Source organism: Sorghum bicolor, chromosome 8 (assembly GCF_000003195.3).
Source record: "Sorghum bicolor cultivar BTx623 chromosome 8, Sorghum_bicolor_NCBIv3, whole genome shotgun sequence".
Classification (NCBI taxonomy): domain Eukaryota; kingdom Viridiplantae; phylum Streptophyta; class Magnoliopsida; order Poales; family Poaceae; genus Sorghum; species Sorghum bicolor.
Genome location: NC_012877.2, coordinates 52,562,593 through 52,587,217, shown reverse-complemented (window position 1 = coordinate 52,587,217; position 24,625 = coordinate 52,562,593). Strand labels below are relative to the sequence as shown.

The 24,625-nt window shown below is 40.9% G+C and overlaps 2 protein-coding genes and 1 non-coding gene across 4 annotated transcripts; 2 read left to right on the top strand and 1 right to left on the bottom strand.

The window, feature by feature from the left end:
* On the bottom strand, positions 183–254 carry TRNAP-AGG. The gene has a single exon. It is a non-coding gene; the product is annotated as a tRNA-Pro (tRNA).
* On the top strand, positions 7,469–11,019 carry LOC8067234 (mitochondrial substrate carrier family protein ucpB). Of its 2 annotated transcripts, none has more exons than XM_002443243.2 (8): positions 7,469–8,036; positions 8,962–9,023; positions 9,104–9,340; positions 9,420–9,584; positions 9,686–9,735; positions 9,819–9,951; positions 10,374–10,411; positions 10,734–11,019. In XM_002443243.2, exons 1-8 carry the CDS (start codon positions 7,922–7,924, stop codon positions 10,828–10,830), a joined length of 897 nt encoding a protein of 298 aa, XP_002443288.2. In that variant the 5' UTR covers positions 7,469–7,921; the 3' UTR covers positions 10,831–11,019. The 2 variants fall into 2 exon arrangements, with proteins under 2 accessions (XP_002443288.2, XP_021302208.1); XM_021446533.1 differs by having other exon boundaries at positions 8,937–9,023; positions 10,734–10,971.
* On the top strand, positions 17,630–22,386 carry LOC8067232 (probable prolyl 4-hydroxylase 3). The gene is made up of 8 exons (XM_021446691.1): positions 17,630–17,685; positions 17,763–17,831; positions 18,323–18,411; positions 19,483–19,580; positions 19,718–19,815; positions 21,628–21,757; positions 21,883–22,046; positions 22,151–22,386. Exons 3-8 carry the CDS (start codon positions 18,334–18,336, stop codon positions 22,219–22,221), a joined length of 639 nt encoding a protein of 212 aa, XP_021302366.1. The 5' UTR covers positions 17,630–17,685; positions 17,763–17,831; positions 18,323–18,333; the 3' UTR covers positions 22,222–22,386.

Below are 24,625 nucleotides of genomic sequence, written 5' to 3'. Positions count from 1 at the left end.
TCTCATTTGTTGGAGGGAATGATGCTGCGGCAGAAATAAATGTTGGACTGAGTGAAATTTACAGTTTTCCTGGGATGGAACAATTGTAGTATTCGGTTAGATTTACAATTCGAACAGCATGCAAATGCTATGGTAGGAAATAGCTGCTGGTTTAGGTGGGGAAAAAAGCTGCTATAAAAAAGGGGGCATTCCGAGAATTGAACTCGGGACCTCTCGCACCCTAAGCGAGAATCATACCACTAGACCAAATGCCCTTAGATGCCATACGTTGACATGTCACTTCAATAGTATAGGCAAACAACAAACCTTATTGAGACATTTCGATTGATTGAATATGATAAAGAAAAAAGCACACGATGCTTTGGTCATTCAGTTCTCGTTATTGCGAAATTCTGATTGAACATGACAAAAAAGGCGCACGATGCTTTGTTCATTCAGTTCTCGCATAGTCACATAGTGACATAGCACGATCAACAGCTATCCCCAAAAGAGGGGCAGCTATCGGCAACAGAAACAGGGGAATGCACCTCAACCAGCTTGGAGAAATTGTATAGAACAGCTCAATTGCCCGAACAAGGTTAAACACTTCCTTTGGTGCTTTGTGCTTATAGCCCTCAAAACTAGGCCTCTACTTTTATTTTGGGTGCTCCCTCTATTTTTGAGGGCTTAATTTTTTTGCTTCAACTCCAACAGTAGCACTCAAATTTGGGCCTCCCGAACCTAGAGAGAATGACAGAAGGAACCACTCGTCATTGTCTTTTTCTTCTTCCTTTGGACATGGACACAATTAGAGCATCAAGCCGGTTACCGTAGGTGTCATGCACATGCAAGGGGAGAGAGAGAGAGAGGGAAGGAGTGTGCGCTGGGGCTATGACACGCGATGGAGGATGGAGGCTGTCCTGTTGGGCCAACAGAAATGGAGTCTGGACAAAAAATATGGGTGTCCAACCAAATATGAGGTCTGGAGTAGGGGCCCTATTAGAGTAATGTTTTTAGCCTGAACAACTATATTTAGTTATTGGGGCTTGAGTAGAGGCCCTGCTAGAGTTGCTCTGAGATGCAACCTTAGCTCTAGGAGACATGAAGATAGTTGTGAGATGCCCGGTATGTGCTAGTGTTGGCAAAGATGGATGCCACCTGTTTTTCAAGTGCAAGCAGGTTTGGAACCTGCTGAACTTGGAAAGAGAATTGGCAGGCATATCAAATGCACGTGAGGCAGTGGAATTCATTGTGTGAGAGCAAAGGAAGACCGGAGATTGTGTATGGGTAGGCAAAAAAAACACCAAAAATTTTACTTCCCACCATGCACAAACAACAAAGGTGGAAAAGCTCTTTTTGATCCACGTGCGCGAGAAGGAAAATTTCCACTACAAAAGTTTTTTTCCTCGATCCACGTGTAACAATAGGAATCCAAACTTGACGGACAAGATAGATAAGTGCCAGGCCTAGCATAGAGGGATGAAATTTGAATATGGATTTAAATATAGATAATGTCAACCATGTCGGATAAGTTATGATTAGATATTGACAACATACTCCCTCCGTCCCCTTTTAACTGTCGTTGAAGCTACAGTATCATGTCCCTAATTATTAGTCGTTGGCTAGGACCACTCAGGCCATAGGTCAGTCTCGCAGCCGACTCGCAGCCTTATCCTCTCAGATTCTCACCCACACGGAGGATTGGAGCGTTAAAAAAAGAGTAAAGTCCATCAGCGGTCCCTAAACTTGTTTGCATGTGTCATCCCGGTCCTTAAACTCGCAAAATGACCGTTTAGGTACCTAAACTTGTTCGGTTGTGTCATCCTGGTCCCTAAACTTAAAAATCTCCCATATAGATCCTCAAACTTGTTCAGTTGTGTCATTCCGGTCCCTAAACTTGTTTTTAAGTCTTATCTGGGTCAAAACAGGACGAATCTAAAAACTCTATATTGAAAAATAATTCATAACTTTTTCATATGAATTCAAATGAAGATAAACTTTATATCAAAATTGTAGGCAGCAACATGATCTACAACTTTGCAGTTAAAAAGTTTTAAAATTAAAATCGTTTAGGTTCCCAAAATATTTTTTATAAGTTTATAGATTTTAAAATTTAAAATTTAAAATTAAATTTTATAACACTAAACGACTTCAAATAAAAAACTTTTCAACTACAAAGTTGTAGATTGTGCTGAGGACTATAACTTTGGTATAAAATTTGTCTTCATTTGAGTTCATATGAAAAAGTTATAAATTATTTTTTGATATAGAGTTGTTAGATCGCTTTGTTTTGACCCAGATGAGATTCAAAACCAAGCTTAGGGACCGAGATGACACAACTGAACAACTTTGAGGATCTAAACGGATGATTTCTAAGTTTAGGGACCGGGATGACATAATTGAACAAGTTTAGGAACCGAGATGACACAGATGAACAAGTTTGAGGACCTAAACAATCGGTTTGTGAGTTTAGGGACCGGGATGACACGACAGCACAAGTTTAGAGACCGGTAGTGGACTTTACTCTTAAAAAAAAAGAAAAAAAATCCCACCTTATCCCCAACCGGCAGCCTCATCCCCAACATCGCGTGGGATCCCCCTCGGACGCGACGCCACCGCGCGGGAGACCCTCCGTGGCCGCGAAGGAGCCCCCTCCGCTGCCGCGCAGGAGCCTCCTCCGACGCGCCGTCCTCCTTTCTCTGCCACGCCGTCCTCCGCCGTGACCCAGAGCATGGGAGCCGCCCCCACCCTACGCCGCGACCTCGGTGTGCGCGAGCCGCCCCCCGTCCTCGGCCGCGCCGCCCTACGCCGCGACCCCAGCGCGTGGGAGCCGCCCCCCGCCCTTCGTTGTGCCGCCCTCCTCCATCTGCCGCGCCGCCGCCGCGCGGGAGCCGCCCTCTTCCCTATCTCCATCCATGAAGGGACCTTCTCCATTCACAAAGGAAAAGGCCTCGCGCGTGAAGGCATGTTCGCGACGCCGCCCTTTCCACACCCGTATCAGCCACGTGCACCAGGTTAGGCGCTCCCATGTTGGGGCGAAGCTGGCCAGCTACAGCAGCAGCGATGGGAGCCCCGAGCACCCGGTGGTGGTTTCCAGTGGCGATGCAGGCAGTGGCAGTGATGGGAGTTGCGTTTGTGCCCCTGTGTTTGGGGCCAGTGACCGAATCCCCAGATCCAGCGACAATATTGGAGAAAGCAGCCCGAGCTCGGCATCTATCCCAAGATGGGCGCAGGTGCTAGAAGGCAGAACGAACCAGGGAAGCTAGAGGACTGCGGCGGTGGAAGGTCGAAGGAAGCCGTGAAGCTGGGAGGTGACAGCAGTGATGGAAGCCCGGAGTGCGTCGTCAACATCGGTCGCAGCCGCATTCTCGTTGACAACCTTGGTCAGCTTTACGTGCCTGACTCTGAAGATGAAGGCACCGACATGGAGGTGGGTCTTTATGCTCCTGATTCAGAGGAGGAAGATGGAGGCAGGTGTGGTGGCCATCAACAGCTTCTTCGACGTGCCTGGCTGGATGCAGCTCATGCCCGGCTGGTTGCACCTCGTGTTGCTGGCCACAAGCATGGACGTGTTGTGGACGCCCCTGTGGGGGATGCCGCCGCTCCGGACGAACTACACCTAGAGCTGAAGGTACAACTTGCCAGGATGGATCCCATCTTACACAACACCTTTCTCAGCTTCCTTAACATTTTGTTGCCTGCATGCTTCAAACCGTAGTGATATCTGCATATTTCTGATGATAAGGTGCTGCTTTTGGTTTGATCTTTTGGTCATGTGTGATGATGAAATGGTATGTAGGTAAGCTGATGTGTATGGTTTGGTTTGAACTGGCTGGAAGATTGTTGGCTTTTGGGTAGGAATTATGCTAGTCATTTTAGTATGTGCTGACCAACCTTGTCGATGTACTTGTAATTATGATGGGGTTGTTTGTTGCGAACTATGCTACCATAACTAACGTAATCTTATCTTTACTGTGTGTTGAGCATCCTTCTTGAATTAATTGTATTTGTGATGAGTTGATTTCTTCTGGACATGTGTGATGCGATGACGTTAAATACCTTAACTCAGGTGATGTGATACACGATAACAAGTTGTAATTAAACACATAGGAGGACTACTATATATATACATGTTCGAGCACAAGTTCAACAATACACTTACAAAAGTAGGGCTCCCTGATATTATTTGTACAAAAGTAGGTCAGGAGCGCATATTTACAAGCTGCACAATGCAAAAGCATCATAAGCGATGTTTACATGACCATAACCATTAATTGTTCAATAACTCAAAAGCCCTTTGAACTAGCTGACTATCACAACTTAGAGCTTCAGGGAGCATGCCTAGTGCCTCTAGCCTTTCTTTATTCATGTGAGGGATCTTGTACCTATTGCCTCCACCATCTTTCATAACTTCGATCATGCATCCTTGTAGTGTGAGGAATACCCTATTCAAAATGATGGGGTTGTAGTTTTCATATTCTGTGATCACATTCTGGATAAGTTTATCCATGTTTCTAGATGTTGTTCTATCCATTAATGATTGAAGAGAAGCAAAAAAAACCAAGGTCAAGGCAGTTCATATCAGGCGAAATAGCAGGCTGGTTAGTTAGGCGTATATCTAGGCCTGTTCGGGCTACTGCTAGCTTGAAATCTGCATCGTCTTCTCTTACATGAGAAGGAGCATTGTCTTGTTGTATCCATATTGTCTCATGCCTTGATTCTGCAGGCCAACAAGCTTCTATAGCTGGTATTAGTTTATTGATCATATAAGACCTGATAGTTTGTCTATCAACCTTCATGGTCTTTGTGATAGGTGTGCCCCTCGGTCTATTGCCACTTCTTCTTTTTGCTGGTTCCTGTAATTATAAAGATTGTTAGGTCTCTTAGAACTGACATCTACTGGTATGCCTTGTGCCACACAATTTTTTACTCTCTGCCATATTCGTTGTACTGTACGTACATGGACATTGTACTTTGCAGCAATTATTGTTGTGCTGTTTGGTTGCAATATGCCATTTGTGCTTATATGAAGCAAATCTTGATATATGTCTTGTCTTTGTCTCTGTGTCAAACACTTGAACACATTTGTTGCTTCTTGTAGGGGTTGATGATAGTCTTCGTCGTCTGAGTCGGACAGCTCCTCTTCGTCAAATTGGATGTTAACAGCGTCTGCGTACACACCAAAGTCGTGTATGACATCGTCGAAGGTACCTTGTTCTTCTTGCGGGGCAATGTTGTCATGTCCTACATAAAACAATAGATGGTGTGCTGATTGTGAGTAAATAGATTATGAGTTTTTTTGACATGGACATATATTGTTGCAAACACGAATGGAAACTGAGGGACATAATCACCTGCATGCTGGTTATCTTGTTCCTCCTGTGGGCCATTTAAATCAAATGCATGGCTTGCATTGTCACCTGGTACATCCGCAAGCTTATCATTAGAAGAATGTACAGAAGTTCATACTAGTTTACAACAGAGAGAATAAACACTAAAATCACCTGCATGCACATTTTGCTCTTCTTCTTCCCGTGGAAGATTTAAATCAAATGGATGGCCAGAATTGTCACCTGGTGCAAGCTGATGATTAGAAAATTGATTCTGACCCACACATGTGAGTTATTGTCCCCTCTCACTCCAATTTAATTTTTAACCATAGTATTGATAATTTATAGAGAAGTAAGTGTATTCATAAAGAAATTTGGAGCCTATCTAATGACCCATAGTATTTATAATTACATGAACTTTATAGTATTGAACTTTAGGGATCCCCAACTTGCAACAAAGGTTATTCTAATCAAAACAGGAAAAAAATTTGCGGCTACAAAAGCACAACTAGTTTAAGAAGAGAGGATAGAGAGAATTAGAACTAGTACACTCAGTTTGGATAGAAATAGATGAGCTTACCTTGATGATTTTGTTCTTGTTCATCATTCTCAGCAGGATGGACACCAAAGTGGTCAGCTCCCCCAACTTGAACTGCAGCTACTACATTTTCCCAGGGACCACGATCCTCTTCGTGTTCATGTTCATCAGGATTGTTCAGTGGCACCTCCTCTCCTCTCTCCTCTGGTTTAAGTCTAGTATTGCCATGGGGAGATGGATGAGAGCTCACCGGTTCAAATGAATGGAAAAGAAAGGGTGGCCAGGCTTTATCGCCACTGCTATTAGAGAAATGGCGCCAGACTTTTAAATTTTATTTTGTTCTATCTGTATTAAAATTGGCGGCAAGTTGTATTTGCCGCTGAGTGGATGCTGAGTTTGGTGTAAAAAATGAGTTTGCCGCCCAACGATTGAATTGTGATTTGTTTATCGTAAGAAATCTGAGTGGGGGTGAAAAAGGTAACATTAATGGCAATACAGTACTCCCTCCGTCCACGAAAGAGTCAATTTCTAGAGTTGTCCTAAGTCAAATTTTTTAAACTTTGACCAAATTTCTAGAAAAAAAATGCTAAGATTTATGGTATCAAATTAGTATCATTAGATTCACCATAGAATATATTTTTATATGATGTGCATTTTATATCATAGATGTTGTTACTCTTTTCTATAAAATTAGTCAAACTTTAAAAAGTTTGACTGACATAGATTCTAGGAATTGACTCTTTCGTGGACGGAGGGAGTACGTTCCAAAACTGCAGCACATCTTGTCACTAGGGGTGCTCAGACTATTGTCTCCCTTGTCTTAATTCTTGTGCCATCTTTCCGACAACAGTTAAAAGGGGACGGAGGGAGTACTTAAGTATTCGATACGGATACGGTATCAGATGTTGAATATCAAACTCAGAAACAAATTTAAACCTCCTCTAAATGGATTCAGTTTCAAATATAATCGAAAAATATCCATATCCTCGGATGCATCTGCACTAAGTAGACGACTTCGTATGGAGACCGATGCCACGACCTATGACGCCAACTCTCATGTCACATCAAAACCACATCCTGTGGCCATAACATTCGGGCCTGGTTAGCACCAAAGCTTGATGCCGAGTTGTATATTGTATTACCTTGAAATCAATGGGCATATTAGCGACACCTGAGGTCTCTATACAGAATTAGGTGGTTAGGGTATTGATGTTTTTTTTCTTTAAAAAAATAGCTAAATTAGAAAAATAGTTACCTTATTTTGACTATACTTTTAGTTATTTTATGCAGCTTTTCTTGGAGCGCTTTCTCTGAAGATGTATTTACCAAGAAATCTAAATACGTACTAGTACTCTATTTTCTTCAAAGTATTCCTAGGAAATTGAAAAAAGAGCATAAATTAGATAAACTTGACAAAACTAAATTAATCAATACTAACTTTCCATCAATTGTAAATGCTTTCTTTTCACCCAAAAATGTTTTTCACTCGTCACTTATATATTTTTTTTCTAGTATGTGTTATTTAACTTGTGATAAATTATTGGTAGACTCGAATAACGACCCCAAAATAAGGAAAGGGATAAGTGCATAACTTGCATCCAACCAATTGCGAATAATGGTATCCAAAGGAATCACGACAAGTGTAATTGCCGATGCGACTGAAAAGAGTAGCAATAAACACGTTGCGACTGCGAACGACGGACGCAATCGGTACCTAGCACGTCGAAATTCCTTCCGCTCCAGACCTCCATTTCTCACGGAGGTTTAGTGTGGTGACTGGAGCAGGAATTGCAGGAGGCCCAATTCAATCGGTTTCTTGTTCTTTGGTCTCTCCAGAATCTTCCTCCGGCCGCGCTGTTCTTGGCCAGTTGGCCTATACTCGTTTGATTGCTTTGCCCATTCTTTCCTGCTCCTGTTCTTGAAAAACTTTCTTTGGCAATTTTTTCACTCTTCCCATCGAATCCTCAATCCAAGAGTCCTCCCGAGGATCCGCTTGCCCGCCGTCTCCGTTAGCGCCAAGATTCTCGCCGGCGTTTTCTTTCTAAGGGGGATCTGAACTGAGGAGGGAACCGTGATGCAGCCGCGGTACGGAGACGCACGACAGCAGGTGCGGGGGCGTTACGGGCTGTACCACTTCGGCACCAGCGGCGCCGCCGTCGCCGCTGCCACCGCCTTCACCCATCCACTCGGTCAGCTACCTGCTCTTCCTCTCATCTGTTGCTTGTTATTTTGGGTAATTTGCTATTCCTGAGCTGCCTCAGGTTTCCATTGGGGAAGGACAGCAAGGAAATTGGCATGTATGATTCGGGTGCTAATTCTGGATTTCGTTGTAGTTCCGCCAGTCAGAAATTCTCGCCTCAACTCTCTGCTTAGGGAATTCCTTGCTAGTTAAGATGAGGCCGGCTAGATAGTGTAGCAGCGTATATACTAATAATTGGGAAAAATGTGCCTAATAAATGCAACTAGGTATTTTCCGACAGGAATGAAATGCCAAGAAACCATGATTTTGGGTTTCAGTTGTAGTTCAGGTATAACTTCAGCGGCATAACCGGCTGTGCTGAAAGAGTGCTGGGTATGGAATGGTTTTGCTTTATGGTGAAGCATATATGATTATGATCATTATTGGCAGGCTGATGCCTTTTTTCTTCCAGTAGAAAAAAGATTTATATGCTGCTGGATTCAGCCATTCAAAACATTTAATATGGGTTGATCCCCCCTTTTCAAGAAGGCGACAAATAGTCGCGTTATCTGGACTGGAGTATGTAACAGTCGTATGCAAAACAGCAACCACATATGGATGAGGAGAATGTTATACTAAATGTACAATGTCTGAGTAATGTCAAGGATGGCGCACAGGAAAAATTGCACAATCTTCATCCTAAATCAGTTGGTTATTAAATTCGAATCGCACATTCTATGATTTTACAGGGTATTTGGTAACTGGTACCCGGACCAAGAATTGAGTACATAGGTCTAAATTGACTTGTATAACAATTATTAACTGTACATTTCTGTGCTTCTAATTTTATTACAAAATTGAAAATACACTATATATTGTTTGTCCAGAAAATAAGTTACTCTTTATATAGGTCTACCACCATTTTCGTCCTGCAGATGTTATCAAAGTCAGGCTTCAAATGCAGCTTGCTGGGCAAAGAGGAAACTTAGTTGGAATGGTACTCACAGCACCTACGGGTTTCATATTTTTCACTTCTTCTGATGTTAAATTAATTTCCTAGTTATATGTATATGTTAGGGAACAATATTTACACAAATGGTTGAAGCGGAAGGGACTCGATCACTCTACCTGGGACTTGCACCAGCTTTGACAAGATCTGTTGTGTATGGTGGCCTTCGGTTAGGATTGTATGAGCCCTGCAAGCATGTCTGCAGTTATGCATTTGGTTCAACAAACTTTGCTTTTAAATTTGCATCTGGAGTCATTGCTGGGGGCCTTGCAACTGCTTTAACAAATCCCATGGAGGTTTTGAAGGTACTCTATCCTGATATGGACTCACTTCAGAAGTGTGTCTTGTTTTATGTACTGGATCTGAACTGAACACATACTGTAGGTGAGGTTGCAGATGAGTAAAAGCAGTACCAGTACAATAGGAGAGATGAGGAAAGTTTTAGCACATGAAGGGTTCAAAGCACTTTGGAAAGGAGTTGGCCCAGCAATGGCAAGAGCAGGTTGCCTCACCGCATCACAAATGGCAACTTATGATGAGGCCAAGCAGGTCTCTATTATCTGTGTTATATATTTGTTATAAAGGAACAAATATGTTGCTTACTTCAGTACGTCAGTTCTAAGATCTTTCTTCATCTGTCTTCATTATAGGCCTTAATGAAGTGGACACCACTTGAAGAAGGTTTTCAATTACATCTCATGTACAGTGAATTCTCTATTTCTATATTATGATGTCTATCCTTTAGTGAGATGAATGGATGGCTAATCTTTATCTGCTTGGAAGCTCGAGTTGCATAGCTGGAACAGCTGGCACTCTTGTGACCGCACCTGTAGACATGATCAAAACACGGTTAATGCTGCAACGGGAGTCCAAAGGTACCAGAGTATACAGGAACGGGTTCCATTGTGCTTACCAGGTGTTGATCTTAATCTTTCATTTTGATGTTTGTGGTATTAGGAATTACTGCTGGTAAAACATTGCGAAAAGTACTTTCTACAAGTGCCTGAAAGCACTGCCAAATTGTTAGGGCTTCCTGGGAGCTTTTGGACCTTTCAAAAGCCAAAAAAACTCCCGGAAGCCAAAAGCCATGAGCTTCTGGGTTTTTGGCTTATGGGAGCTGTTTTGCTTTTGGAAAGTCCAAAAGCTAGTAGTCTAAAAATGACCAATTGTTCGTTTGGCTGATAAGTCATGGCAGAAAGTACTGTTGGCTGATTTGTTATGAGAGAAAAATACTGCTGAATGGATGTTACAACTGAGGAGATTGGAAATACAATACCTTTAGCACCAACAACATAAAAGTATTCTTCTGATGTTTATTTCCATTCTCTTGGCTTGCAGGTTGTGGTGACAGAGGGTGTGAAATCACTTTATAAAGGGTGAGAACCGCATGTACCGCATTTATAAGTTTTAAATTGTTATGACAATGGTTGTTTACTCATCAGCTTGATTTGTTAACCATGCTATCAGCAAAGTAATGCTCCACACATTATCAGCCACAGTTTGCGTCAGAATATTCAAAGCTTTATATTTGGAGTTCAAAATTCATGCTGTCTTTTGTTGTTATAAATGTCTATATTGGAAGTGCTTTAGTGCATGATTCGTCATGGCACATGCTATTTCAGCTAATACAAATCTTGACTTACTCAACTTGCATTAATTTTACATCTTTCCCCTCCTAACAAGCTTGTATATTTTCAGCGGATTTGCCACATTTGCGAGATTAGGCCCTCAGACAACGATCACCTTCGTCGTGTGCGAGAAACTGCGTGAACTTGCAGGAATGACTGCTATCTAGTACCACCCCAAATTGCATAGGCATACTCTAGCCGAATTTTCACATCATTTTTCATTCATCATTCTTGATGAGAAGGGAGAAATAAGCACCCACTGGGATGTTTAAGGATTGGGAAGCTGAAGCTTCTGCAGATTTGCCGTACCACATTCTAAATTTTGAAATGGCGTGACTGTATCGGTATAATTTATACTTGGCACTTCTCTCAAAGGAAAAAAATTAGTTTCACAAACATAGCATATGAACGGGATAATCTATACTCTGGCGCTACTCTCTCATAGGAAAAAATTGTTTCACAAACATATCATACGAACAGAGAGTTTTTTATGTACTCACCTGACGTGGTGCCTAAAAACAGTTCTCAATATATGTGACCTTGCGTGCATTCAGATTCAGATCATTCTTATTCCCGTCGTCGGTCATCTTAAGACCGTCAGGAATTAACAAAGTCTACATGAGTGTTTTTTAATCGGAAGTCCTAGCGCCCGGACGTCCGGCTTCAGGGGTGCGTCCGGACGCACCTCGGGTCCGTCCGAGAGTATGACTCCTCACCCCACGAAACCGTGCTCGCTCCTCGCACAAAACAATACGACTCGTTTTGATCTGACCAAAACAACAGAGCACCTAGCGCCTTAGGTCCGTTCGACTCGGGTGTCACTCGCCAGTCAGGGCGGATCATCTCGCGCTTGCACGCAACCTGACCTCCCACCGTGCCGCCATACCACCATCCCGCCGTACCGCCAGACCACCATCCCGCCATGCCACCTGCCCTCTACCATCCTGTTGCGCCGCGCATCCCCTCGCCGCACCCCGCTAGGTGCGTTGCATCTTCACCACTCCCCCATAAAAAGTATTACTTGTTTGCAACATCAGAACAAAAAATCTACTACAGCATCATAACGAAGCGACTACACCAAATAGAACAAAGCTACTGCAATGCGAGATGCAAGATTAGAAAAAAACTAATTCAACAAAGAAATATCACTTGTTGCAACATCAGAACATGGCTACTGCAATAAAAAGGAGAACAAAGCGCAATGGGAGAAAGCAACATCAAAGAAAAAAAATACTAATGCAACCAAAAAAATTACTTGTTGCAACAGCAAAACAAGGCTACTGAAACAATAAAAAAAAGTGCAACGCGAGATGCAACATCAGAGAATAAAGACTAATGCAACAACGAAATATTACTTGTTGCAACAGCAAAACGAGGCTACTTCAACAATAGAAAGAAAGCGCAAAAGCGAGATGCAACATAAAAAAAAGAATAATGCAACAAAGAAATATTACTTTTTGCAACAACAAAGTAAGACTGCTGCAACAGAACTTGCTGAAAACCCTAATCAACGTCGTGTCCCTTAGATCTAGATCTAGATCTAGATCTAGATCAGAGGAGACGGAGTAGGGGGAGGAGGAGAACTTGGGTTGAGAGGAGGAGGAGGAAGAGAAGGAGGAGGATAAGCGGGATCTATAGAAGGAACGCTCTACCACGTTGGAGCCGTAGTTGTGGTCATCGTCGTTCTCGTCTCCGGTGGAAGAAGTGGGAGCGAGATCTATTGGGACACCCAGGGTAATATGGAGGTTGCAGGAGAGAGAGGGATGGAGGGAGCACAGCCGGGCAGAGGCGTCAGCAAGCTTGCACGCGGGTGCAGCATCCCGATCTGGGCGCGCGGCCGGAGAGCAGCTCGGGCGAGCGAGAGCGAAGAGAGAGAGAGAGTGCGTGCGAGAGAGAAGGGAGAGCGACTGGATGCATCTATTTCTGTCCACTGGGGGTCACGGGTTGGATGGGAGCGGATAGTCACGGCGGTTCGAGTCGTTTGTGTGCGGGTCCGTCCGGATTGGACGGACGTCTGTACAGTATCAATTCCGTTTTTCAATGTTAAAATCTTCGAGACACAAACCGTAAGTTCTGTCGCAATTCCTGGGAATGTTGCAGTTCCTCGGAATCTGAATGGAAAACGGAGAATTATACAGGCCACTACTCTCATCCGTGTGCTGGCGCAGGCAGCGTGGGCCGATCCTGGTGCCGATGAGGCCCGCACAGGTGACCCCATCGCATTGGGCCGTATGGGAGGGAGACTCTGTCCAGGCACCAACAAAATGAGGAAATTTTATTTATTTATTTATTTATATATTGTTTCCAATTCCAATTGCATCGCATCGCATTCGCATATATCCGAGGCAGCTAGCGGCTAGTGATGGAGATTGGTGGAGAACATCAGAACCAGGCAAGGAGCGGCGGCGGGGGTAAACCACATCTGTGCTTTTTCTAATTTATAGTCTTTGTTCTTTCTAATAATTTTATTATTTATCGCTTCAACGTGGTTAATAGTATTGGTTTGATTCGTTCAAAACATCTGTACGACGTCAGGGTAGTAATATATAATCTGCAAAGCTTTCATATGTTTTTCTTACTCACGAACTTGAGTTTGAACTGTTTTTTTTATCATTAGTATAATACCGTGCTAACGCTACGGCTTAATGTTGGGATGCTTCTATTCAGAAATATTTTTTCATGTAACAAGACATAATAGAGCTATTTGTCGTATTATGAGCATCTATGTTATATTTTGTCTAACTCTTTAATCATGTATTGGACATCTTCAGGGACGTTGTCGAAACATTCGTTTGCTTTGCTCGCCAAAATGTCCGCCAGAAATTCCATCCTCAACGAAGTTGAGTGCTGTGCATAGCAAATGATAATTAGTTATTATTTTTTCTGTAGTGTAAATGTAAATGTAAGATATGTATTGTTATAGGCTATATATGCTTACATTGTTGATTTGTGGCAAATTTTTGCCGTCTCACAACTTCATGAAGTTGTATACAACAAAGCGTCCCAATTTCCTGGACAAGAGCAGTTGTTATTGATGTGCACAATGAATAAAATAACCATTTTACTGACAAATGTGAAATGTATTACAAGTGGTTACCAATATTTATTATTATCTATAACCTTTGTTACAAGTAGATATTCTCGCTTCCATTTATAAATATTGCGAGTACTCACATTGTTTCCTTCTCATTTCCTACTTTTGTTCATCGGACATCTCGGCTCGACGAGCCCGTAGCCGCAAGTTCCGTTCTTCCCTTGTCCGTCGAGCGTCATCTAGAGAGAGAGATAGAAAATAAATAGACACCCACAAATACTATACATGTACTCTGTTTGGCATCATATCTGTGACGTTAGTGATGTCACTTAGTGCATTGGGCGTATCTCGCGGCGTCGACATTGAGTAGGTGAGGAGGCAACACCTTTTGATTTTTCAAAGGATCGCGGTTGTCCACAACAACAGAACAATCGGAATGCACAAATTTTGAGAGAAACAAATAATAACGCAGGCATAAATTCAGAGAGATAAACAGAGATTAATGCAGGTAGAGAGTCGATGTTTTCGAAATTTGTAAATTTAAGATGATGCCAAGTATTATTATATATTATAATATATATTTTTTTCAATAGTAGAAGAAGCACAGTGGAATGCACAACTGCACCTCCGATCCATGCATACACAGCGACGAGGCAAGCAAGATACGAATGAAGGAAAGATCTGGTTCTTCACACGGCGTTCAGAGATCCCTGTTGGCGTCGAACATGGTTCCGGCGAAGGAGGTCAACGGTGATGACAAAGCCGACATGATGCAGTCGATGCCTTGAAATCCTAAACGCGGTGATCGCTGGAAGACGGAGATGGATTGCGCGACCTAGCTGCGGCACCAGCCCGACGACGGTCCTCCACGGCCGGACGTCAGTTGTAGTAGATGAAGGAGGTGGAAATTGTGGTGTATTCAAAAATTGATGAATCGTGCTTGACTCGTTGACGGAGGTGGATTTCCTAAGGAGCGAGTAATTGATGGAGGTTTTTTTTGCTGGTGTGCGATCGGCAAAAATCAATCCTGCGGCATTTTTTTTTAGTATTCACCGAGGTTGCGGCCTTTGTTTTAGTATTCTGGTGGTTTTTATTACATAACAATTGAAGTACATAGGATTGTTTATCCTCAGGTACAAGATTGATCGATCGGTAGGTTTCACCCCTGCCAGAAAATCGGTTCCTCAGTGTGGTGATTTCTTTCTCATATAAATAAATATAAAAAACAAATAATAATTAAACACAACATTTGAACCATTGACCTTTCTCTGTCAAATTGTTATATGTAGTTTTGTGATTTGACTAAAAATAAAACCTATTCTTATTAAATTATAGATTAGCCGATGATCCAACTAATCAACCAGTAAACTAAAATCTTGGTCATTTTATTTTCTAATCAAGTCTAAATCTAAATAAATGTATATCTGCAATCCTCGATTGAGTGCTACCCTGTGGAAATTAAGAGAGGTCTTGATATCCACATACCAATTCTCGAGTCAACACCTCAAATTACTAAATAATCCTTGCTGACTTTAATCAGAGATTCCAACTATGGGCTTTTATGGTCCTCGAAGAAAGTGTCAAAACTGCATATTTAACTATAGAAACATGTAGATAGTATAATTTTTTTAAATATGTGATATATTTACATCTAAATATTTATGTGCTTTGTAGTGAAATAAAAAATCTATCAATACTGTATTTACATTTTAATTTGGTACATGTTTTATTGGACATTGTCATATTATTACCAATTTTAACATGGATGTCATGGTTATCCTAAAATAAATTAGAGGTCTTAAATTTCATAGAAAAGGGGAAAAATAAATAGACATGTAGCACTCCTTATCACCGTTTTTCATGAATTAATTTAATATTTTTTTTCTGTCGTTGCAACACACGGTTATATTTGCTAGTAGAAAACCAAAAGCAGATACATTGATATCAAGTATATGTTACATTAATAATCTTCATACTGCATGAAAAACTAAAAGCAAAAAAGCATTAACAATCATGTTTTTTCTTCCAAATTATTTATATTATATAAAAGATAAAATTAAGATTGTATTGGACATAGTAGCATACTTTTGAATAATAAATAAATAAAATGAATTAAAATGCATTATGAACCGCAAAATTACATTGAAAAGAAAATATAAAACATTGAGACGTACTCCCTCTGTCCCTTTTTAATTGTCGCAGTTGGTGTGCGTGCCACAAGTTTGACTCGATTTGTAGAAAATACGTGCAACATTTTTATCTCCAAATAAATTTGTTAAAAAACTAGATTCAAAGATCTTTCTAATGATACTAATTATGTATTATAAATATTAATATCTTTTAATATATAATTGCTGGCAGTTGTTTTTTGGAAGCGCAAGCGATAATTAAAAAGGGACCGAGGGAGTAACAGGCTAAGGTTTTGAGACAAGGACAGCTCAGCCCAAATAGCAGCAGTGGCTCAAAAATGTCACCCGTAGGCCAAAAAAATTTAGATTTTTATGTGCTTATTAATGGTCTGATATATCTTGGCTGGACAATGGAAGTTACTTCACTGATCTTGGGTGCAGATGACCTGTAACTTGTTGCGCGTCAATCTATCTATATATGCTGTAGCAAGGAGAATTCCATGCTGGAAAGGAAATATTTGTTCAGCCTCGCTTTGGCTAGATGCACGCTGCTCTCGATCGGCAATTCGGCCGGTTCATCTGTCCATTGCATGCCTTGTGGCCTGGGGAATTGCTTGCTTGCCAGCGCCACGAGAGAGCTTGGAGGCCTTGGCCTGGTCGATCTGCGTCATTTGGGAATTATAATTGCTCTGTTCAAGGGTGTGATGGAAGTGGTCGTTCGACGATCTGATACCAGACGTACTTGGCAGGGGCTTCCAGTCAGCACGGACGGACACAACACGAAACCTCAACTGTGGGGCGGGGTGGGGTGGGGGGGGGGGCATTAAACATGGGCATTAACGGAACAAAAAATAGTAATAATAAGAAAAACAAAACTCAAAAACTATTCGTAGACGATTAACAGCTCTATCGATATCTAAACGTTTATACATACTCCCTTCATCCTAATAAATTATAAGTCATTCTAAGAATCTTGGAAAGTCAAAACATCTCAAGTTTGACTAAAATTATAAAAAAATTATAAAGATTTATGACATCAAATAGATATACTATGAAAATTAAATTAATGAAGAATCTAATAATATTTACTTGATATCATAAATGTTATTATCTTATTATATAAATTTAGTCAAACTTAAGATGCTTTGACTCTTCAAGATTATTAGAATAACTTTACAATTTAGAATGGAGGAAGTAGTATTTATCTATATCTATTATTATATATTACTGAAGAGCTTATATTTCATTTTATTTTGTTTGTCCACATTCTCCTAACTATCCAGGGAAGTGGATACTTTCTTGTGTCCCGCTTTTCACGTTCTCTCTCTGTGTCTTGTATATATGACCCCAACACATGACCTATACCCATACGAATTATATAACAACTCGTGTCTAATGATGATGGATATAAAATCTAATTGCAGTACATGTTGGATCGTTCTCCAATGTGTCTCACATGTGATCCGGCCTCATGTGATCCGTTCCGTGTTTATATGAGTTAGAACAACTCGTGTTTAGTGATGAACTGGAGTCTGAATTATATACTATTGGGTTCCATATGCCAAAGCATCATTGCAAAAAAAAAAAAGAGCACTCCGCGTAGGTCTAAGACATCGAACCGTAAACTCAGTTGCAACATCCGAGCATATTTGCTAATGATAATAATATATACATGTATTGTGGAAGAGGGAAGAACTCTAGAGTTGGGATGACCGAAGAGTCTTGGTGCGGAACTTATTACTGCGATCGGACGCGTATATATTGTATGGACCGTACCGTCCGTATGGTGGACGATACGCAAGGAAGTTTTATTGTGAGCAAATAAATACATGGAGATGCATGCAGTCACGGAGGACCTAGTACGTTCTTTTTTCTCTCAGCGTGTTTTCTTGTTTTTGCGACGTTCTTTCTCTCACCGTGGAGAAATTAAAAGCAGACAAACAGGCGGAGGTATCATCGTCCGATCATTCATCATCAGGCGGCGGCGGCGGCGGTGGCGGCTTAGGTAAAACACATGCTTTTTTATCGTTTTCAAAACGTGGTTAACATTGTTGGTTTGATTCGTCCGGCCGAAACATCTGTACACGGCCGAGCGTCAATAATCTGCAAAGTTTTGCTGTTGCTTAATCCTTCGTATGTTTTTCTTTTCTGAATCACCAACTTAGAGTTTGATTATTATTATTTTGTCACAATTGGAAGCAATCTATTCGCGTTTTACTTATTCTGATGGCGTGATTGATCTCATTGGATTAGTTGCAGAAATAGCTAGATTTCTTTCTCATATATATATATATATATATATATATATATATATATATATATATATCCAAATTCATGTCAACATGTATTCGCATATAAGGTCAGAAATCTAGGGGAAGTAATACACTGAGCAATTATATGTGCTCCGGCCAAAAGAAAAAAACAGCCCTTGATGATAAGAATTTTATGGATACCATGATGATATTATTATATCGATTCAAATTCCTCTATACACAGGACCTGCAGAGATGCCACCGAAAAAAGCAACACTGTGGACGGAGGACTTGTCGTTCGAGCCCCGCGTTAGGCTGCACCACAACTTCCTTGTGAGTCCCTTGCCTTGTTCTTCCTTTCTACTCATTCCATCTCAAATTATAAGACGCGTCTTATTCAAAATTTATGTAAAATATTATTTTTTTATTGTGGCTTGGTTTATTAATAAAAGTTATTCAAGAATAACTTGAATTTGAGTATGTTTACACAAATGCTTTAAATAAGATGAGTGGTCAAATTTGAGATTTAAAAAGTCAAATGTCTTATAATTTAGAATGGAAAGAGTACAATTTATTACATGAAAAAGACCATATGATGTTCTATATGCGATCTTTCTACACTAACTGATTAATAACTTGGAGACCTCGATCGAGTTGTTTTCCTCTCGTTTTTTGTATGTCGATGAGATCTTAGTCGAGGAGTGGGCGTAACAAAACACGAATCGACCATTAGTAATTAGTTGATGCTTGTTTTTTCCGAGATCGGGACTTCACCCGTTTTTCATTAAGAGGAGTAATTAGTTGATGCTTGTGCTATCGAATTTGCTTAGCCGTCTGTGACGTACACTAGCTCGATCTTCCAGTGAAATTTACATGTGACTTAATTTATTTGAGAATTAATATATCCCATCCCTTATGTTTTTGTACACTTATTATGATAGATGCACAAAAAAGAACATAATGGGAGGATATGGCGGTAGCACAACTTGAAGCCTACTTGAAATTAAACGTCGTCTATTAGTATACACGGATATATGTCAAGAGCTTTAGTACTAATAAGAGTTCTTTTTAGCGCAGAACAGGATGTATATTGTAATCTTCACTGCCGTAACTTTCATACAGTACAGCGTATATGAATGGGGAGGTTCATGTTATGTTTGTCCTCTCTTTTTTTCCGTCTTATTCCCCACCTGGCAAATATTTTGAACATGTGTATATATGAAGTCATGTTGATCTCTGTTCGCTGTTGATTTAATTTTAATGTCAGGACTAATTAATTTCTTGTTCATTTTCATCCTGGTGATGATCCCGTTTGTTGTTGTCCACTGTCATTCTGTTCATTTTAGCTAGTTTGCTTCACTATGTAATCTGGTAATCACTGAATCCTACGCTGTTCGTTCTCAGTCCAAGAATGAATGTGACCATCTGATTTCGCTGGCAAAGCCTCATCTGAGGAGGTCGAAAGTAGTTGATCCCCTGACCGGAGGGGGCAAGGATAGCAGGTTTGAGCAGTGCCTAATAAATTCTAATTTAAGGGATGTTACAATAATGTTGCATTACCTCTATATATATATATATATATATATATATATATATATATATATATGATACTCATCTTGCTTGTTGGCGGTATATGCAGTAGCCGAACAAGTTCGGGAATGTTTCTTAAAAGAGGGCAGGACACAATTGTTCGTACAATTGAACAAAGGATAGCAGATTACACCTCGGTACCTATAGGTATGTATTCCCTCCATCTGAAAAAAAGATGCGATTCTAGAATAGTACTTAGGTTTGATCAATTTTTTAAGAAAATATCAGCATTATGAGATGAAATAGATTTCATTATTAGGTTACGTATTTTTTGTCATAAATTTGAATACTCTGTTCTATAAATATAGATCTGGTCAAATTTTTAGTATTTTGACTAGATAGAAACATGTATATTCCTAAGATTGTATCCTCTAAAGATGTAGGTAAATTTCACTTTTAGTACCTACCATTGATTTTAATGTTGATGTGTTTTCCTACTATTCCTGAAAAAAATATTTAGTTTGCTCACTGCATTTGATGTTTGGATGCTACGTGGGCCTGTTTGATCATGGCTAGATTATTATAATCATGATACATAGGATTATTATAATTAAATTACGAATTATCACTACTACATCAAAAATTAACCACGACCTTTTAAAAACAAACACGGAGGCGGGCCAGATTTTGAACCGCCCCGGATTAACTAAGTGAACCGTCTCCTAAAACTCATTAATCAAGCCTAGAAATGTAATATAACCGTCTCGGTTAATGTCTATTAACACGGTTAATGTCTATTAACCGAGACAGGCATTATAATGCAAATGTCACAGTAAATCATTAATCAAGGCGGTTATTTATAAGGCCCGCCTCTTAAAATCTGGCGAGCTCGCTACTATATCAGTCCTAGCAAAAATCTAAAACCCCAACATATCGTGGGCTTATATAAAATAGCACAATTAGGGTTTTCACTCTCACCCTCTCTCTCAATCTTCCCAACCCGAGCACCGCACCCTGGACTCCCTCTCGCGCTCGCAGTCATGCCCCCTCCCTCTCTCAACCATGGTGCCCCACTCCTCTCCCTCAAATGCTCCTCCTTCTCCTCTCCATCTCCCTCTCTCTCTCCTGTGGCGGGGGAGTTCGCTGGTTGGGCTACGTTGAGGAGCTCGTGCGGAGCCGAGCGCCCTCCCTCGCGCGTGGAGCACAGAAGCAGCATGGCTTCCACGTGGACCCCAGGAGCCAGTGGCGGGCATGGCGAGCTGCTGCGGTCGGAGCTGCATAGGATCTGTCCACCCCGGTGGTGGATCCATCCTCCCCAGTTCTCCTCCGAGCTCCTCCAACCTCCGTGGTGGCAGATCTGGCCTACTCTATGGCGAATCCGACCTCCCCGGAGGCGGTGGCGTGTCCAGGTGCAGATCTGGTGGCATACGATGGCGGCCTTTGGGTGGAGGCGGTTGCTTTTGCTCGCCTCCATTAATCTAAAGTGTCCACCTCCAAAAAAAATTATGTAGTGATGTATAATAATTAGAGTGTTCGGCTCAATGGGTTATGATGACTGATTATGGTGGATTAAAGTGAGAAGTTTCTATTTTATCCTTCTTGGTTGGGTAAGTTGGACAACTGGGGGGGGGGAGTTGGACTTTCAACACACATGATCCTCTATAACCTGGCTTCACCTGGATTATGGGATTACGGTAATCAAGAAATTTGATTATAATAATCCATCATATAATCAATTGATTATTGTAATCTGATTTTCATAATCAGCAGACGATACCAAGCAAAGCCTAACCAGCACAAATTTGACAAATTATGTCGCACATCTAGGATAACATGCTGTGTTGACTGCTGTGTACTTCACTCTAATTAAGCTTGGAGCTAGAGGTTTCGATGTAAGGCACATGCCACTACGTCAGATTACGCTAAAACCTACACAAGTTAAAAAAAACTACTCCGCTAATCACCATTATACTCGCACATTTTTTTTCTTAGTTATTTGTTTCCCCTCTACTTTTGTAGAGAATGGAGAGCCCCTTCAAGTTCTCCACTATGCAGTTGGGCAGAAGTTCGAGCCTCACTTCGACTACACCGACGGTACTTCCGTCACCAAAATAGGAGGCCCTCGTAAGGCGACTTTTCTCATGTATCTGTAAGTATCAGTACATACGTCTAATACTTATATATATTTGTGTCGTATATATATTGGTGACTAATTAAATTGAAAAATGTGACACTGTCGTTTTTTCGTGGTGATTTTTGTTTTTATGAACGAAGCTCGGATGTCGAAGAGGGTGGTGAGACTGTATTCCCTAACGCGACAGCGAAAGGCAGCGCACCGTCAGCAAAGAGTGGTATATCTGTTAAACCCAAAATGGGAGATGCATTACTTTTCTGGAGCATGAAGCCTGATGGATCTCTTGATCCCAAAAGCCTGCATGGTGAGTTTATTACCCAATCTTGTTGCCGTGACATGTTTTTTCAACTTACAGTTTATTAAGTGTCATGCCATTGTATTCAACTGCAAATCTTTGCTTTAACTTAGGTGCAAGTCCAGTGATTAAAGGCGACAAATGGTCAGCGACAAAGTGGATTCACGTTAATAAGTACAATTAGATACGACTACGAGCGAGAGAATCTGACATATATAGTGACATGCAATACTCTTTCATATGCTATACATTATTACTCCTACATGTATTTTTTTTTTAGACTAAGGACTTTGATCTCGTTTATAATGAAAGCAGTAAACCTTCCCCATGTATTCGTATATCTCTGGTCAACTCTGAATGTGTTCAAATGTCTCTGGTCAACTCTGAAGATGCAACTCAAATCTAATGGAATTTCATTTAGTTTTATATCTTGTGCATGTCACCCACTAGAGTTCAAATTTGCATGCAACATATATTGTCGCACAATTTGAGGGCTTCGATTTTCCACAAAGTATAGGATATCTTTGCAATTTTCTTTCTAGCTATTACAAAAAGCTTCGTCGTAGCCTATTATATATCGGATAATGAATCCAAACATGGCATTAGGTACACTACATTATATTAACATGTTAGCCTTAGAACATGCATGATCATTGCCTTAATTCAAATCAAAGATATAGGAAGTCCTGATTAAAAAAAAGAAAGAGATAGGAAGTCTGATAGATGGTGAAATTAAGGAGAACTAAAGGGGTCGAGATGGCGGACTAGAGAGGAGTGAATTGTCTTTTCTAAAAATTTATCACGTCAGCTAACCAAAATAAATACGGAATTAAAACTATCGGTCTAGCCAAGAGTACACCCCTCTATCTAAATTCACAAGCACCTTAAAAGATCCTAATTAGACAAAAAAAAGGTGTCGGGCTAGCTAATGCTCACCTAACCAATTCTTGCTTGCAAGGTCACACAATCCTATACAACTAGTACTTTGAGCAAACCAGGAGCACCTACACAATCTAGTGAAGCAAAGCGCACAAAGCCTAAGCTTACTAGCAAAGCTCAATAACAAGGCTACACAAGCCAAATTAGAGAGCGCAAAGGGAACTACTTCTAGCTACACAAGTAAAAACATAACTAGCAAGTTACACAAGCAAAACTAGTTACAAGAGCAACTACATAAGCACAAGTATATAAAAACAAGCTTGTGTATGGCGAATGCAAACGAGAAGAGTAGACAATGTTGACATGGTGATTTTTTTACCGAGGTTTACTTGGTTGCCACCAAGCTAAGTCCTTATTGAGACAAGCTCCAAGGTTGCTGCCGGTACTCTTGCTAGTGGTGACCTGCAAGTCACACTCTCCCACATGGAGTGCTTACCATAAGCTCTAGCACTTGACCCCAACCAGACCATTCATTGCCCTTCACGTCTCGCTCTACTAGAGTTGCTTTTCGTGATCTCGTGGAGCGAGCACCGTACCTCTTCATCGGTGGAGCCGTTTTATTTTACTCTGTTTGACAAAAAACGACTCTAAATAACTCCTGAAACCGTTAAAGAAGCCCTGTCTTTGCTTCAAACTTTTTCGCCCCTATGTAATAGGTCTTTTCTCCACACTGAAGAGATCAAGAGATCATATGCGAGTGAAATTGGACAGCGAGTGGGCTTTTAGCCTATGCGGGAGTTGACCAAGGCAGGTTGTCTCAACCCCTTAACAAGAAATATAAGTGGGTTTTTCTTTAATGTCGTCAATACTTTTATAGATACTTTTGTGTTTAACACTAAATAACTATCCTTCCTCTATTGCCTTTTCAGTGTTGCCTAGATTTTCGTTAAATTTAACAAGGTTTATAGAAAAATATTAGTAAGAGCATCTCCAAGAGTTTTGGAAAAATGACTTGGCAAATGTAGTGTTTTAGCAACTCAGAAAAACAAATGGCAAGTCAAAACCTAGGCAATCTCCAATAGTTTTGGAAAAACGACTTGGCAAATCTAAAAAATGGAAGGGCCCACAAGATAGTTTGTTGACCGGTACCAGGGAAGGATCACGCGCCCCCTTCGTCTCTCTGTCGCGGGCGTGCAGCCCCGGCCCTGGGGGGTGCGAGCAGTGCAGCCGAACCGGGCCCTTGAGGCCAGGGGGCCCTACCCCAAATGCATTAGTAGGTAATAGGTATAATATATAGTATTCAGCTCAAGAAGAAAACACGTTATTTATACGGCTGTATGTATATACGAGTCCATATGATTCAGTTGCCTGGCCTTCCGTAGTTCCGCGGCGTTTGTGACTCCGTCCCTTGCGTCGCGCGGCTGTGTTCATTCTGACCTGCATTTGTTCGGTTGCCTATTTTCCTTCATAGATACAAAACTGCTCTTGTCTCTAGTCTTTATTCTCGATTTATTTAGGGCTTGTTTAGTTACACCTAAAAACTAAAACTTTTTCAAGATTCTTTGTCACATCAAATCTTGCGGCACATACATGAATAAAAAAATAACTAATTGCATATTTTATCTGTAATTTGTGAAACTAATCTTTTAAACCTAGTTAGTCTATAGTTACTCCATATGATGCAGCGATCAAGTTAAATTTAAGTTTGT